The following is a 15,832-nucleotide window of genomic DNA, read 5'->3' on the forward strand; positions in this document are numbered from 1 at the left end:
TACCCAACTGAGCCACCCAGGTGCCCCTAGCGAGGCATTTCTGCCATAATCATCCCCCCTCCTCATTCAGTAAGTTTCTAATGAGGCGCACTGTAGCCTGGAGTTGGTATTGAGGGCTCTGTCGCTCATTCGCTGTGGGATAGGTTAATGAATATACACTCGAATTTCCTATTTGTGAAGTGGAAATAACAGTCTGTAAGACTCATTATGCAGGATGATAGGGTGACCTGAATGCCCTGAGGTCTTGTCTCAGGCACCACCTGCAATCTGCAAGTGGAAAGGTGACTCTTCCTCCATCTCAGCAGTAGATGTCGCTGCAGTCAACTAAAATTACAGTAAAGCTCTGGCCAAAGGGATTCTAGTACAGGAAAAAGGAAAGGAGCACTAATAGCTATTAAAATGAACAGAGCATCTAGCATTCTTCCCCACCCCAAACTCAAATCCTTTACAATATACTACTTTTTATTATTTTTAATAACATATGTCCGATAATGGACAAGTCTCTTCAGAAAAAAAAAGTTGATTCAGAAAACCATTTCATTCCGTCTTTCACTTATTTACCAATTCATTCATTCAGGAAATACTTACTAGGTACCTGCAATGTGTGAGGTGCTTGCCAGGCTCTGGGCTTACAATGATGAATAGTACAGACAGTCTGACTTTATGGAGCTTCCTGCCTGGTGGGAAAGACAGGCAATTAAAGAGGTAATACCAAAAAAAGAGAAATAATTACAGTACAGAGAGATTATAATAATCATAGGGCATGTGCTAGATGAAAAGCAGATGACAAGGGGACCTGGCTGAGTGGAGGGGTCAGGGATGGTCTCTGGGCTAAAACAGTGCTTCAGAAGATGCCCATATCATGCATCCAGGCACAAATTAGAAAGCCAGCATCTGGATTCCTTCACTCCATTTAAAATTCCCATGGGTTCTTCAATTTACCTCCTTTGTCACTAGCACCATCTGAGATGCATAAAAATCGCCTTCCGTCCTAATGTTACTGAGGTAATTTGAAAGGTCTAAAAAATTAACCATGATTTGTATTACTGCCATGACCTCTCCACTGAGATATTAAAAACTGCTTAGTGTCTTTTATATGTCAGACACTTTGACAGATAGTCTTGATTATTTTATTAGTGTATGATATATGGAAGTTAAAATTGAATGTTGAAGCAATCTGTCTTCCCTTGTTTCTATATTAATTCTTCACTGGGGTGTTTGGATTAAACAAAAGCTTTATGTTCCATCAGGATGTTGAAGTTAGCCTAAAACATAGTGGGAGCCACTTGGGTGACACTTTTATGACCTGGCTGGAGGGAAGGACTGGTCATGCATTAGAACTTGGACATTTTAAGCAGATAGTAAAGAAAGAAATATCAATAAGAAACGTGAAGTTACTCTGATCAATATTTGCTGTATCTCCAGCAACTCCCAAATTATATTTTGAAACCTTGAATTCAATCTATTGCATCCCAAATACTGATTTTTGGATGAATAAAAACAAGTTAGTAAATCTGAATCCCTTATTTTTAGGAGATTCAGTGTAAAGGCAGCAGAAATGTATTCTGATGCATCAGTAACAGCTTTTCTTGCCTCCTTTTCAATTAGGATATGCAAAACTAAGTTTGCTTTTTTGAAAACTTAACTCTGAGGTCTGCACTCACCTGCATTTAATTCATTCAAAAAACCTTTATTTGTCACATTACAAAAACCATGGCCTCAGGGTTAGTATGACTGTATGTGTTGATCTTTCCAACTATTCTCCTTAGAATAAAGAAAAGAAATGTCCCAATGTACCGGGTTACAAAATGAATCGCCAAGAGCTAGACATTCAGAACGGCAGAAGGCATAGCTGTATACAGTGTCTCTTAATTTACAAACATGTTATGTCTTCTCTTCTATTTCCATGCTCAGGAAGCTAAAGTGTTTGGTATTTAATTTATAAAAGGAAACATTCTAATATCATGGAAGGAGCCCTGGGGAAACTTCTTGAATTGCTCTGGCTATGCTTTTACTGTATCGTGTGGTCTTTGGTAGCCCCCTTCATTGCTCCGAGCTGCAGGTTTTTAAATATATTAAAGGGCTTTGGATGGACCTGAGGTCACTATGTGGAAGCCCCTTTATTTTCCTTTGTGCTTCCTTCTTTTTGACTCAAAAAAGAAAAAGAGGCAGCCTACCCCCTGTGCAAGTCTACCCCTTCCAGCTGTGATCTGGATCCTATCAACTTCTGCCTCCCCTTTGAGCTGCCTAGGGGGACCGAGCCATTGGGAACACTCATTGTTAAGTTAGAAATCTGAGTGTCATCTCGAATTCCTGTCTGTTTCCCTCAGTTCCCACAACCAGTCAGGAGCAGAGTCCCATTCATTCTTTCTCCCCAGTGCGTGGTCAACTCACCCTTGCCATAGCACCATCCTTAGGCCAGCATTGAGGTGGTTTTGGAATATAGATGAGGTTCGGTGGGGTGAAGTCTGGAGCCCATGACCCACAAAGAATTCTTGAGGCATCTTTGGTGCAGAATGATGGTTTATTAAAGCCCGGGGACAGGACCCATGGGCAGAAAGAGCTGCTGCACCGGGATTGTGAGGGGTGGCTGATTATATAGACTATATAGGTAAGCAAGGTAAGGCTGATTATAGCCTACATAGGTAAGCAAGGTAAGGAAAAAGGGAGGTTTCGAGAAAGTACTTTCATATGTTAAAGAAAACTCACAGGATTCACAGGATACCGGAGGCCTTGCCATTGTCAAGTTAAGGCATTAACTTACTAGATAGATAATTGGGAGCTTCCTGGAGGAATGTTACATTCTTCTTATCACATGTCCTTATCAATGGGCTGCAGGTTTAAAAAGAAATTCAATTTTATTTACATTTCCTTCTGCCTCAGCCTCGCTCAATTTTATGAAGGGGAGGATGATGTTAGGGCTTCAGGAAACTGAGTTATGGGTCTCTGGAAGTTAGGCTATTGATAAGAAAGCTTCTTCCATGTAAATCTAGGACATTTGTAAACTGAGGGAGACTCAGGTCTTACAGGATTGTGATCTCTGCAAGTTAACTATTTGTTTTTCCTTTAGGGCAGCGAGGAGTGCCTGAGGAATGTCACATATATCCCATGGGGGGAGGTGTTGTGGGGTGTCAGCTTCTGCTTTGTCCTCGGCTTGCCTTCTGTTCCCTCATCAGCATTAGCTCTTGCCCAAACTATTGCAGGAGCCTCTTTACCCGTCTTTGTTGCAGTGTCTCCCACATTCCAGTTCATTCTCTGCACTGTTCTCAGTGATAGCTTTCTGAAACACAAATCTGATTGTTGAGCAGCGACTACCCTCCTGCACAAATGTTTATATTGTGAGAGAGGCTGTTATGCCAGGTTCTGAGAGACAATCAGTTTGAATAAGATAGCACAGTGCCATTTAAATTAAAACCTTGTGTTGGCTACTTCATTTACCTATGGGATAAATTGAGTTTCCTTTGCATGGCCTTTGAGGCTGCGCACATTTTGGCTTTAAATCTGCCTTCCTATCAGCTTCCCTTCTGCCGCCTTGCTTCTTGATCTGTGTGTACTTCCCATCCCTGCTCATCCTGAGCATGCATGTTTCTTTTCTTTTTTTAAAAAATTTTTATTGTTATGTTAATCACCACACATTACATCATTAGTTTTGGATGTAGTGTTCCATGATTCATTGTTTGTGTATAACACCCAGTGCTCCATGCAGAACGTGCCCTCTTTAATACCCATCACCAGGCTAACCCATCCCCCTACCCCCCTCCCCTCTAGAACCCTTAGTTTGTTTTTCAGAGTCCATCGTCTCTCATGGTTCGTCTCCCCCTCCAATTTCCCCCCCTTCATTCTTCCCCTCCTGCTATCTTCTTCTTCTTCTTCTTCTTTTTTTTTTTTTTTAACATATATTGTATTATTTGTTTCAGAGGTACAGATCTGTGATTCAACAGTCTTGCAATTGAGCATGCATGTTTCTAAGATTTTGCCTACCAAGGTCTCTGGAATTCCTTTTCCTGCTTCTCCTATGTCTGTCTGTGGAATGCCTACTGAGTCTGTAATACCTGATGCAAGTGTCATCTTACTCAGGGAGAATTCTCATGAATTGATTACTTCCTTATTTCTACTTCTACCGGCCTTTGCTGAAAGTGTTATATTGTATTTGTTAATGCCTGTCTTTGTAAGAGTCTGAGCTACTTGAAGGCAGGGAATCATGCTTTATTCACCTTTATGTTCCCTGTGACCTATCTTAGTATACAGCATGTTTTGGTGGCTCCATAAGCAGTTATTGGTTGACTAAAAGAATTGAGAGCAAGGGGGGTGGGGGGATGAGGTAACAGGGTGATGGACATTAAGGAGGGCACCTGATGTAATGAGCACTGGGTGTTATATGCAACTGACGAATCACTGAACTCTACCTCTGAAACTAATAATACTTTATATGGTAATTAATTGAATTTAAATTTAAAAAAAAGAATTGAGTGCATGTCTGTGCATACACGCATGGGTAGGAGTGGTTGTTACAAGCATTTCTCATCTGAGTGGAAATGTCAGGGATTGTGCAAAGAAGAAACTTGGAAGTTGCAACTGCCTTGTTGATCTAGGTAAAGTTCAGATATCTGCAGGTAGATCCTGATGGTCAAGGAATATTTGGACTAGATCTTTAGAGTTCTCTTTAAGCTGTAAGAGTTGATAACTTCATTTTTGGCTGTATTACTTCAAATCCAAGAGTTGGAACACTTTCCTTGTAACACTTTTGCCTGCTGGCTAAGAAACAAAGGTAGTTTGCTTAACATAACTTGTCACTGTCTCTTTTCTTAGATCTCTGAAAGCTACTTTGTGTCCTTCAGTGACAAAACATTAGGCTCATTCCCAAATGAATTGGTTGTCAGGTAGGCATCATTAAGGCTAGTGAAATGTCTCCTTTTCAGCTGAGCAAGGCAAATGTGATACTGTCTAATCATGACAGGCATGATGATGTGATGTTCCAAGAAGTGAAGAACATCTTTCAAGGCTACAAGATACTTCATGTGTAGGCAATTACTCTAGTCAGTGAGTAGTAATCAATTAAGGTGGGAACATTAATACTTACTTCAATGCAAAAACATCATCATCTAAAGGTATTTTGGGAGGCCAGGGGAAAGAATGAACTGATAATCTACTACATCATTTCCAAATGTGGAAAGTTGATTTTTATAATCAATTTCCAGACATATCCATTCAGGGATGTAAATAATAAAAAGAACTAAAAGCTTTTTACAAGGTCTCTTTTCAGTATCTGCTTGCCTCATATTCTTGCTTCCTATTCGTCCTCTGGCCACCTGTGTCACATCCATTATCCTCCTGAAAAGAAGAATCATTCAGGCCACTTAAATGTTTCAATGACATACAGTCCATTAGAATTCAGAAAAAGCCAGCCCTTTCCAAAGAGAAATGTGACACTGTCTTTCACTTATTCTTTTTTCTTTACTTGAAGTGAAATTTCAGCTTCTCTTGGGATTTCTTATTTTATATATTCATAAGGTGATGATTTTAGCAGAAAATGACCTGTCACCTCCTAAAAACCACCTGCTTGGTTGGCTAAAGGGAGTAAATCAGGGGTTAATATTAGTCCATTTCCCCATTTTTGTTTGTTTATTCTGACTATGAAGCAGTATATGCTCAAAGCAAAAATTTTGGATAAAATATATAACCCTGGCTTTATGCCCAGAAACAGCTGGTTAGGCTTCTGGCTCTGTCTACCACCCAAAAGAACCTTTATTTACAGCAGACCACAAAATCACTCAGAGGCCTGCGAATGGTGCAAGCGTTCTGCTACCATTTCCCTTGGGTGTCCTTTCAGGCTGTGCTGACTCTCCGTACATGAGTGGTCAGAAGTCCCTCTTTGTTGGGCTCCTCCGATTCTTCTTTATCACTCTCCTGCTGGGGCTCCATCCTCTTCCTACCAGCAGAAAATGGGAAGGCACGAAGATGAAAGGCGAGGGAAGCCTCTCATGCCACTTTTCAAAAGCATCTAAAGAAGATGGGAAAACTCATCCATGATTCCTCTATTCAGAGGAAACAAATGACCTGTTATCTTCCAGTCTATGCATTTTTTCCATAGTTGACATTGGAGTTTTTCCACTTATATCAGTGCATTCTAAGTTACATTGTAGATGCGTTAAGTAAAATGTATCTGCTTAAATTAGTAGTAACCATGTTTATTTTATCTGTGATAGTATTTATCTTTGAGTATAATGATTCTTACATTTTAGTGCTTCTACAATCACAGATAAGTCTTACAGTCAATGTGTATCTTTAATGTCAATGGTCTTATCGTCATCGACCTTTTAGGATCCATGAATATAGCATCTGGAAGTAGTATGTGTAGTAAGTTGCTTTTGAGTTTTTCCTCTTAGAAAGACTGACCTTCCTTTATGATTCAAAAATTATTTCTCTGGAAACTTCAAAGCCTTCTTGGTGCCTGCTTATCTCTAGTTACTCTTTTTTTCTTTACATTAAAAAAATATATTTGTGGTAAAATTCACATAACATAAAACAACCATTAACCATTTTAAAGTGTACAATTCAGTGACATTTAATACATTCACAGTGTGACACAGCCATCACCTTTTTCTAGTTCTGAGACATTTTCATCACCCAGAAGGAAGCCTTGTACCCATGAAGCACCTCCTCCCTCATTCCTCTCTTCTTCTAGCCCTGGCAATCACTAGGTTGCTTTCTATCTCTATGGATTTGCCTATTTTGGTTTCCCTGTTTACTCCAGAAGGTAACTATGAAGAACAGGACTGGCTTTCTCCCCTGGCACGGGATGCACAGGCATGGCTGTGGCACATTCCAGCATATTGATACACACCGAGATACCAGTAATCCAGACTGACCACAAAACATGCCGGCTGTTGATAGTTGTAGAATTATCCTGGAGTTTCTGACAATTAGTGTGCATTTTATGTGAAGTGAATAACCAAGAAAAGCTACTAACAAGCAAGGCTGTGGAGATGAAATGTTAGAAGCAAGGCATAGCTCAGAAGGTCCTTTGCTGTAGGATCTCAGCTTTAAGGTGTCAGCTGAGACTGTGGTCTTCTCTCAGGGTTTGAACGGAGAAGGATCTGCCTCCAAGCTCACACGGTTGTTGGCAGAATTCAATTTCTTGTGGGTGGTAGGACTGAGGACTTCAGGTTTTGGTTGGCTGAATGCTACCCTCAGTTCCTTGCCACGTGGGCCTCCCTGTAGGGCAGCTCGAGACATGGCGGTTTGCTTTAAGAAAGCTCACAAGAAAGAAAGCCTGCTAGTGAGCCAGACATTGCAGTCTTATGTAACATAATCATAGAAGTGACATCCCATCACCTTTACCATATTCTGTTGGTTAGAAGCAAATCATAGTTTCTGCCCACACTCAAATGGAGTATGAGGACACTCAAGGACATGAGTATTAGGAAGTGCAGATAACATATTGTCATACTGCTGTATAAATGGGTCAACCAGTTACTCATGTCTGTCTGTAGTGCTGGCTTACACTTACCCTCCTTTGAAGAGTAAATTAGGGAGAGAAACGGGCTCATTCTAAAGGCCAGTGTAGGCACGAGTGGAAGCTCTGTGAGAGTGTGCTTTATATTTGCAGTGATGCCTAGAAATCACAATGACTCACCATTTGTTTAGATCTTTCAAGGGAAACTGGAAAAAGAATGACCGTCTCTGGAGAAGATACTAGATGATGGTGATGCCTGGTGGGCTCAGCCTGAATGTCTGATTTGAATCTTGAGGCTTGAGGGGACAGAATGTCTGCAATCACACAATAAGGCAAAGTGGATAGAGTCTCTGAAATCAGTGGCTTTGTTTGCTAAAAATGTATCCTCCAAGGTCCAGTGTCAGCCAGACTTATTCTGAAGAAATTCTGAAACCATCTGAAGGGCCCTGTTTTGATGCAGAAAGAGTGAACTATACTTTGCCTGGCAGCATACTTTCTGTGAAACATTTTTTTTTTTTTTTAATCTAAATGGTGTTACTCTAGGGGCACCTTGGGGATGCAGCTGGTTGAGCATCTGACTCTTGGTTTCGGCTCAGGTTGCGATCTCAGGGTCATGGGACTGAGCCCTGCGTTGGACTCCATGCTCAACAGGGAGTCTGCTTGAGATTCTCTCCCTCTCTCTCTGCCCCTCCCCTGCTCGCTCTCTCTCAAATAAATAAATCTTTAAAAAAAAATGGCATTACCCTGCTTGATTAACAATACCATGTGTCTGATTTTGCTCTGAATTACTCTTGAATCTTTTAAAAAATTAATGTCACATAGCACAATATCACATACGTGGCAGGCACTACATAAGAATTTGCTAAATTAATGAAAGAATTAAAAAGAATATTTTATACACTCTGGTGGTAATTATAGGTAAGGAGTCTTTCAAAAGTTTTGGGTAATAATTGACATTATTGGAATAAAATATTGTGTTTGTTTTAAGAGCACTCTTGTCCCTTGATAATGTTGATGTCTTCTGCCCTGACTGGGAGGTGTAAATTTTTTCTTTCAATACTGTGAATACAGTGGTTATGAATTGCATGAGCAAAGATAGTGTGAATCACAAATGTCTCACAGCATTAGACACTCTTTGACAGCTACTACCTGCTCTTTCTTTATTGGTATTTTTTAATTAAAGTTTTTGCTAAATTTCCATGCTTATTATACTGTGTCAAACTAATCAGGAAGGAGCAGATAATAATTAAACATTTTGGGAAAAAGTAATGAATGCATAAATGTTATAAGTGGCAGTTTTTTTAATATAAGTAATACTATCCTGGAATTATTTAAAGTAAAAAATTTTGATGCCATTGTCTTAGGTGTTGGATCAACCTATTATTGATATTGTAAGTCTAGCTAATTCTTACTTAGAAGTAGTGTGTGGATTATCTGCACTGATCATTTACTCCTGGATTCAATTTTGTAGCTATTTCTAAGCTACTTCCTTGAATTGCTTCTTCCATTTGATATAAACTGAGGGATTACTGGGGTTCCTGGGTGGGTCAGTCGGTTGCATCTGCCTTCGGCTCAGGTTATGATCCCAGGGTCTTGGGATTGAGTCCGGCATTGGGCTCCCTGCTCAGTGGGTGTCTGCTTCTCCCTCTGCCCATCCCCACTGCTCGTGCTCTCTCTCTCTCTCTCAAAAATAAATAAATACAATATTTTAAAAAATAAACTGAGGGATTACAAACTATTTTTAAAAATTGTCTAAGAAAACATCAGTAGAAAAACCAACCAAATTCTAGCCAGTTGAAAAGTTTCTGTTCATTTTAGTGTTTACACAACTGCTTGCCTCTGTCAGTCTGTGTGATTGAGAGTTAACCGTGCCGCTTGACATGGGCATCGATTCTGCTTTCTTATTGATCAGGGGAGACATGAGCTGGGGAGGTTGTGATAGATGGATAGTACCAGAATGTTCCTGGCAAAAGCTCTGAGACTGTCCTTCTCCGACTCATTAAATCAAAGCAGAATACTGAAAATGATATGCCAGGCATGGCAAGCCTTTCCTAGGATGCAGATAATCAGATTTTCTGCTCATTTGGAAAGAACCATGACTTGACTACTGATCTTTAATAAAATGTTATTTTAAAACAGCTTGTAGAGGGCGCCTGGGTGGCTCAGTTGGTTAAGCGACTGCCTTCGGCTCAGGTCATGATCCTGGAGTCCCGGGATCGAGTCCCACATCGGGCTTCCTGCTCAGCGGGGAGTCTGCTTCTCCCTCTGACCCTCTTCCCTCTCGTGCTTTCTATCTCTCATTCTCTCTCTCTCAAATAAATAGATAAAATCTTTAAAAAAAAAAAAAAAACAGCTTGTAGAGTACCCTTCCCATTTTTATCTTGAAAACCCTCCTTTGGAGCATGGCTCCTGTCATGAGTTGAATTGTATCCTCCTCCCCCAAAAAGATATGTTGAAGTCCTAACCCTTAGGACCTATGAATGCAACATTTGGAAATAGGGTCTTTGCAGATTTCATCAAGATGAGGTCATTAGGAAGGACCTTAGACCAATGTGACTGATGTCCTATTAGAAGAGGGAAATTTAGACACAGACACACAAAGAGAATGCCACGTGGAGACACAGACACACAGACACACAGGGAAGGAACCATGTGAAGACTGAGGCAGGGATTGCAATGATGTTGCCACAAACAACATCTTAGAACATGCCACAAGCAGGAATGCCACAACCATTCCTTAGAACACATGCATCTACCAGGGACTGGAAGAGACAAGGAAGGATCCTCCCTTAGAGTCTCTGGAGGGAGCATGGCCCTTTCAACATCTTTTGTTTGTTTATATGTGTATGTATGTATGTATGTATTTAAATTCCAGTTAGTTAACATACAGTGTTGTATTAGTTTCAGGTGTACAATATAGTAATTTAGCAGTTCCATATATTACTCAGTGTTCATCAAGGTTAATTGTACTTTTTTTTTGCTGTGAGGATTCCGTCCTTCTTATTTATTTATTTATTTATTTATTTATTTATTTATTTATTTAATGTAGTGTTCCATGATTCATTGTTTGCATATAACACCCAGTGCTCCATGCAATACATGCCCTCCTTAATACCCATCACCAGGCTAACCCATCCCCCCACCCTAATTGTACTTTTTTTAAAAAAAGATTTTATTTATTTATTTGAGAGAGAGAAGGAGGGAGAGGGAGCATGAGCAGGGAGAGCAGCAGAGGGAGAAGCAGACTCCCCACTGAGCAAGGAGCCTGATGGGAGGCTAGATCCCAGGACTTTGGGATCATGACCTGAGCCGGAGGGAGATGCTTAACTGACTGAGCCACCCAGGCACCTCAAAATTAAGCGTACTTTTAATCCTCATCAACTATTTCACCCATTCCCCACCCTCTTCCCTTCTGGTAACCATCTGTTTGTTCTCTACAGTTAAGAGTTAAGGCTCTCTTTTTTCCCCTTTGTTTATTTTTTTGTTTTTTAAATTCCACATACGAGTGAAATAATTTGGTATTTGTATTTCTCTGACTGACTTATTTCCTGTAGCATTATACTCTCTAGCTCCATCCATGTTGTTGCAAATGGCAAGATTTCATTCTTTTTATGGCTGAGTAATATTCCATCTTCTTCTTTAGGTTGCTATGACCAATGTTAGAGAGATTACTGCCTCTGCTCTCTTCTAGGATTTTTATGGTTTCAGGTCTCACATTTAGGTCATTAATCCATTTTGAATTTATTTTTGGGTATGGTATAAGACAGTGGTCCAGTTTCATTCTTCTGCATGTAGCTCTCCAGTTTTCCCAACACCATTTGTTGAAGAGACTCTTTTTCCCATTGCATAGTCTTTCCTCCTTTGTTGAAGATTAATTGACCATATAGTTGTGGGTTTATTTCTGGGCTTTCTGTTCTCTTCCTTTGATCTATATACCTATTTTTGTGCCAGTACCATACTGTTTTGATTATGACATCTTTGTAATATAACTTGAAGTCTGGAATTGTGATACTTCCAGTTTTGTTTTTCTTTTTCAAGATTGCTTTGGCTGTTTGAGGTCTTCTGTGGTTCCATACAAATTTTAGGATTATTTATTATAGCTTTGTGAAAAATACTGTTGGTATGTTGGTAGGGATTGCATTAAATCTATAAATTCTATAGATTGCTTTGGGCAGTATAGACATTTTAATAATATTTATTCTTCCACTCCATGAGTATAGGATGTCTCTCCATTTCTTTGTGTCTTCTTTAATTTCTTTCATCAATGTTTTACAATTTTTAGAGTACAGGTCTTTCACTTCTTTGGTTAAGTTTATTCCTAGGTATTTTATTTTCTTTGGTGCAATTGTAAATGGGATTCTCTTCTTAATTTCTCTTTCTGCTGCTTCACTATTAGTGTATAAAAATGCAATGGATTTCTGTGTATTGATTTTGTATCCTGAAACTTACTAAAGTCATTTATCAATTCTAGTAGTTTTTTGGTAGAGTTTAGGGTTTTCTATATAGAATATCCAGGTCATATGCAAATAATGAAAGTTTTACTTTTTCCTTACTAATTCAAATGCCTTTCATTTCTTTTTCCTGTCTGATTGCTGTGGCTAGGACTTCCAGTACTATGTTGAATAAAAGGGGTGAGAGTGGACATCCTTTTCTTATTCCTGACCTTAGGGGAAAAGCTCTCAGTTTTTCCCCATTGAGTATGATGTTAGCTGTGGGTTTTTCATATATGGCCTTTATTATTTTGAGGTACGTTTCTTCTAAACCGACTTTATTGAGGATTTTTATCATGAATGGATGTTGTACTTTGTCAAATGCTTTTTCTGCATCTATTGAAATGATCATATGGTTTTTATCCTTTCTCTTATTGATGTGATGTATCACATCGATTGATTTGAGAATATTGAACCACCCTTGCAGCCTGGGAATAAATCCCACTTGGTTGTGGTGAATGATTTTTTAAATGTATTCCTGGATTTAGTTGTTAATATTTTGTTGAGGAGTTTTACATCTATGTTCACCAAAGATAATGGCATATATTTCTCTCTCTCTTTTTTTTTTTTTTTTTTTGTGGTGTCTTTATCTGATTTTGGTATCAGGGTAATGTTGGCCTCATAGAATGAATTTAGAAGTTTTCCTCCTTCTATTTTTGGGAATAGTTTGAGAAGAATAGGTATTAACTCTTCTTCTTCTTCATTTTTTAATGAAGATTTTATTTATTTATCTGACAGAGAGGTAGAGAGAGATCACAAGTAGGCAGAGCAGCAGGCAGAGGGAGAGAGAGAAGCAGTCTCCTCGCTGAGCAGGGAGCCCGATATGGTGTTTGATCCCAGGACTCTAGGATCATGACCTGAGCCGAAGGCAGCTGCTTAACCAACTGAACCACCCAGGTGCCCCGGTATTAACTCTTCTTTAGATGTTTGGTAGAATTCAGCTGTGAAGCTCTCTGGCCTTGGAATTTTGTTTGTTGGGAGTTTTTTGATTACTGATTCAATTTCATTGCAGGTAATCAGTCTGTTCAAATTTTCTATTTCTTCCTGCTTCAGTTTTGGTAGGTTATATGATTCTAGGAATTTATCCTTTTCTTCTAGGTTGTCCAATTTGTTGGCATATAACTTTTCATAATATCCTCTTTAATCATTTGTATTTCTATGTTGTTGGTTGTTATTTTTCCTCTTTCATTTATGATTTTGTTTGAGTTCTCTCTCTCTCTCTGATGATTCTGGCTGGGTTTATCAATTTTGTTGATCTTTTCAAAGAACCAACTCCACCTGGTTTCACTGATGTGTTCTATTGTTTTTTTTTGTTTTTTTTTTTTAGTTTCTATATCATTAATTTTTGCTCTGATCTTTATTATTTCCTTCCTTCTGCTGGTTTTAGGTTTTGTTTGTTTTTCTTTTTCTAGCTTCTTAGGTGTGAGGTTAGGTTGTGTATATGAGATTTTTTTTCTTGCTTTTTAAGTAGGCCTGTATTGCTATAAACTTCTCTCTTAGAACTGCTTTTGCTGCAACCTAAAGATTTTGGACTGTTTAATGTATTTTTATTTTCATTTCTATGTAATTTTTAATTTCTTCTCTGATTTCTTGGTTGACCCATTCATTGTTTAGTAACATGTTATTTAACCTCGTATATTTGTGCTCTTTCCAGGTTTTTTCTTGTGGTTGATTTCTACCTTTCAACATCTTGACTTTGGATTTGTAACCTCTAGAACTGAGAGAATACATTTCTGTTGTTTTAAGCCATTTAGTTGGTGGTACTTTGTTATGACAGCCCTAGGAAACTAACACATGCCCACCCCCTCCCCCAACCTCTTGAATTTCTGCTTTCTTCTCCTTCCCTTCATAGCCAAGCTGCAAGTTGGCTGGATTGCCTCACCCCACCAAAACTGTTCTTACTGAGAGACCTCCCAGGAGGACTAAGCCTGCAGAGCATGGAGCCCACTTGCCAGGATTCAAATCCAGACTCCATTCCCTGCTAGCTGTATGAACTTAAGCAAATTATTTAACCTTCCTGTGTCTTATTTTGTGTTTATCAATACAATGAGCCTATCCCTGGGGACCATTTTAAGGTTTAATACAGCTAAAACATTTAGCATGGTTCCTAGCACATAGCTAACAATATGCACTTATTTCTATAAATATAATTTGCCACATACATTGTCCCTTTTAGTTCTTTCGTTACCTGACTCTCTGCAGCACTGGACCCTACTGGCCACTTTCTCCTCCATGGCTCCTTTGGTCCATTGCCTTCTGGTTGTCTTCCCTGCCTCTGGCTGCTGCTTTTCTAAGTTTCTCCTAGGAAGGCATTGTAGCTTGTGGATAGAGTTCTAGTGTTAGAATCTGACACATTGAGGCTCAATTCTCAGCTTCACAATTATGAAAGTGAGTGATTTTGAGCAAGTTAACCTTTATGAGCCCCAGTGTTTTCTGGATAAGATGGGATAATCTTCCCTGCTTGGGTTTCTGTGAGGAGTAAATGGGATAATATAAACAGAGGGCTGTTGTAAGCTGGATTCTGACTTTCACCTTCACCTCTGGCTCATCTTCTGAACCCCTTGTTGAAAGCTGTAGTGTAAGGCTCTGCACTTGGTGTCATCCACAGCTCCAAGGGGAGTCATTCACTTAAAGTGAAATGTGATATAGCAGTCTTCCTCCTCCCCCAACTTTTGTTGTACAGATAGACCTCTGGAATATACTTAAGGCGCTGAGAAAAGTCCTAGCAAATTGAAACTTCAGTCATATTTCATGTTTTAATCTCATAGCCTCTACATTCAGTGGTTACCAGGTCCCATGGTTTTGATTTCTCCTACAGCTCTTAGAAATATTTTCTTTTTGGTCCTTTCCGCGCTACGCAGAGAAGGGTCCATACAGCGTTGTTTTGCATTCCTGTCATAACTTAAAGGGAAACTTTCACAATGTCCGGAGCTCTTGATGTCCTGCAAATGAAGGAGGAGGATGTCCTCAAATTCCTTGCAGCAGGAACCCATTTAGGTGGCACCAACCTTGACTTTTAAGTGGAACCGTACATCTACAAAAGGAAAAGTGATGGTATCTACATCATAAATCTGAAGAGAACCTGGGAGAAGCTTCTGCTGGCAGCTTGTGCTATTGTTGCCATTGAAAACCCAGCTGATGTCAGTGTCATATCGTCCAGGAATACTGGGCAGTGAGCTGTGCCGAAATTTGCTGCTACTACCGGAGCCACTCCTATTGCCGGCCACTTCACTCCTGGAAACTTCACTAACCAGATCCAGGCAGCCTGCCGGGAGCCGAGACTGCTGGTGGTTACTGATCCCAGGGCTGACCACCAGCCTCTTACAGAGGCGTCCTATGTTAACCCGCCTACCATCGCTCTGTCTAACGCCGACTCTCCTCTGCGCTATGTGGACATTGCCATCCCTTGCAACAACAAGGGAGCTCACTCAGTGGGTCTGATGTGGTGGATGATGGCCAGGGAAGTTCTGCGCATGCGTGGCACCATTTCCTGTGAACACCCACGGGGGATCATGCCTGATCTCTACTTTTACAGAGATCCTGAAGAGATTGAAAAGGAAGAGCAGGCCACTGCTGAAAATTCTCCTCCTGTGACCCAGGAGGAATTTCAGGGTGAATGGACCGCTCCAGCTCCTGAGTTCACTGCTAGTCAGCCTGAAGTTGCAGACTGGTCTCAAGGCGTCCAGGTGCCCTCGGTGCCTATTCAGCAGTTCCCTACTGAAGACTGGAGCGCCGAGCCGGCCACTGAAGACTGGTCTGCAGCTCCCACTGCTCAGGCCACTGAATAGGTAGAACAACCACTGAGTGGTCTTAAGCCACTGTTCCACAAAGGCAAACAAAATGGAAATAGAAATGGAAAAGGTTGACGGAAAATAAAGTTTGTAAA

At 40.1% G+C, this 15,832-nt stretch overlaps 1 protein-coding gene across 4 annotated transcripts in view; it reads left to right on the forward strand.

Annotated features, from left to right (window-relative positions):
- The window catches only part of ARMH4 (armadillo like helical domain containing 4), a 130,557-nt gene that overhangs the window by 61,735 nt on the left and 52,990 nt on the right, over positions 1–15,832 (forward strand). The window contains exon 6 of one of the 4 annotated variants that reach the window (XM_027570544.2): positions 14,808–15,736. The exons of 2 other annotated variants lie outside the window; for them this stretch is intronic. In XM_027570544.2, coding sequence (XP_027426345.2) covers positions 14,808–14,884 — 77 coding nt within the window. In that variant the 3' untranslated portion in view covers positions 14,885–15,736. Of the gene's footprint in view, positions 1–14,807; positions 15,737–15,832 lie in introns of those variants that run through there. One more of the 4 variants, XM_027570545.2, reaches the window with a different exon arrangement.

This window comes from Zalophus californianus, chromosome 6 (genome assembly GCF_009762305.2).
Source record: "Zalophus californianus isolate mZalCal1 chromosome 6, mZalCal1.pri.v2, whole genome shotgun sequence".
Classification (NCBI taxonomy): Eukaryota; Metazoa; Chordata; class Mammalia; order Carnivora; family Otariidae; genus Zalophus; species Zalophus californianus.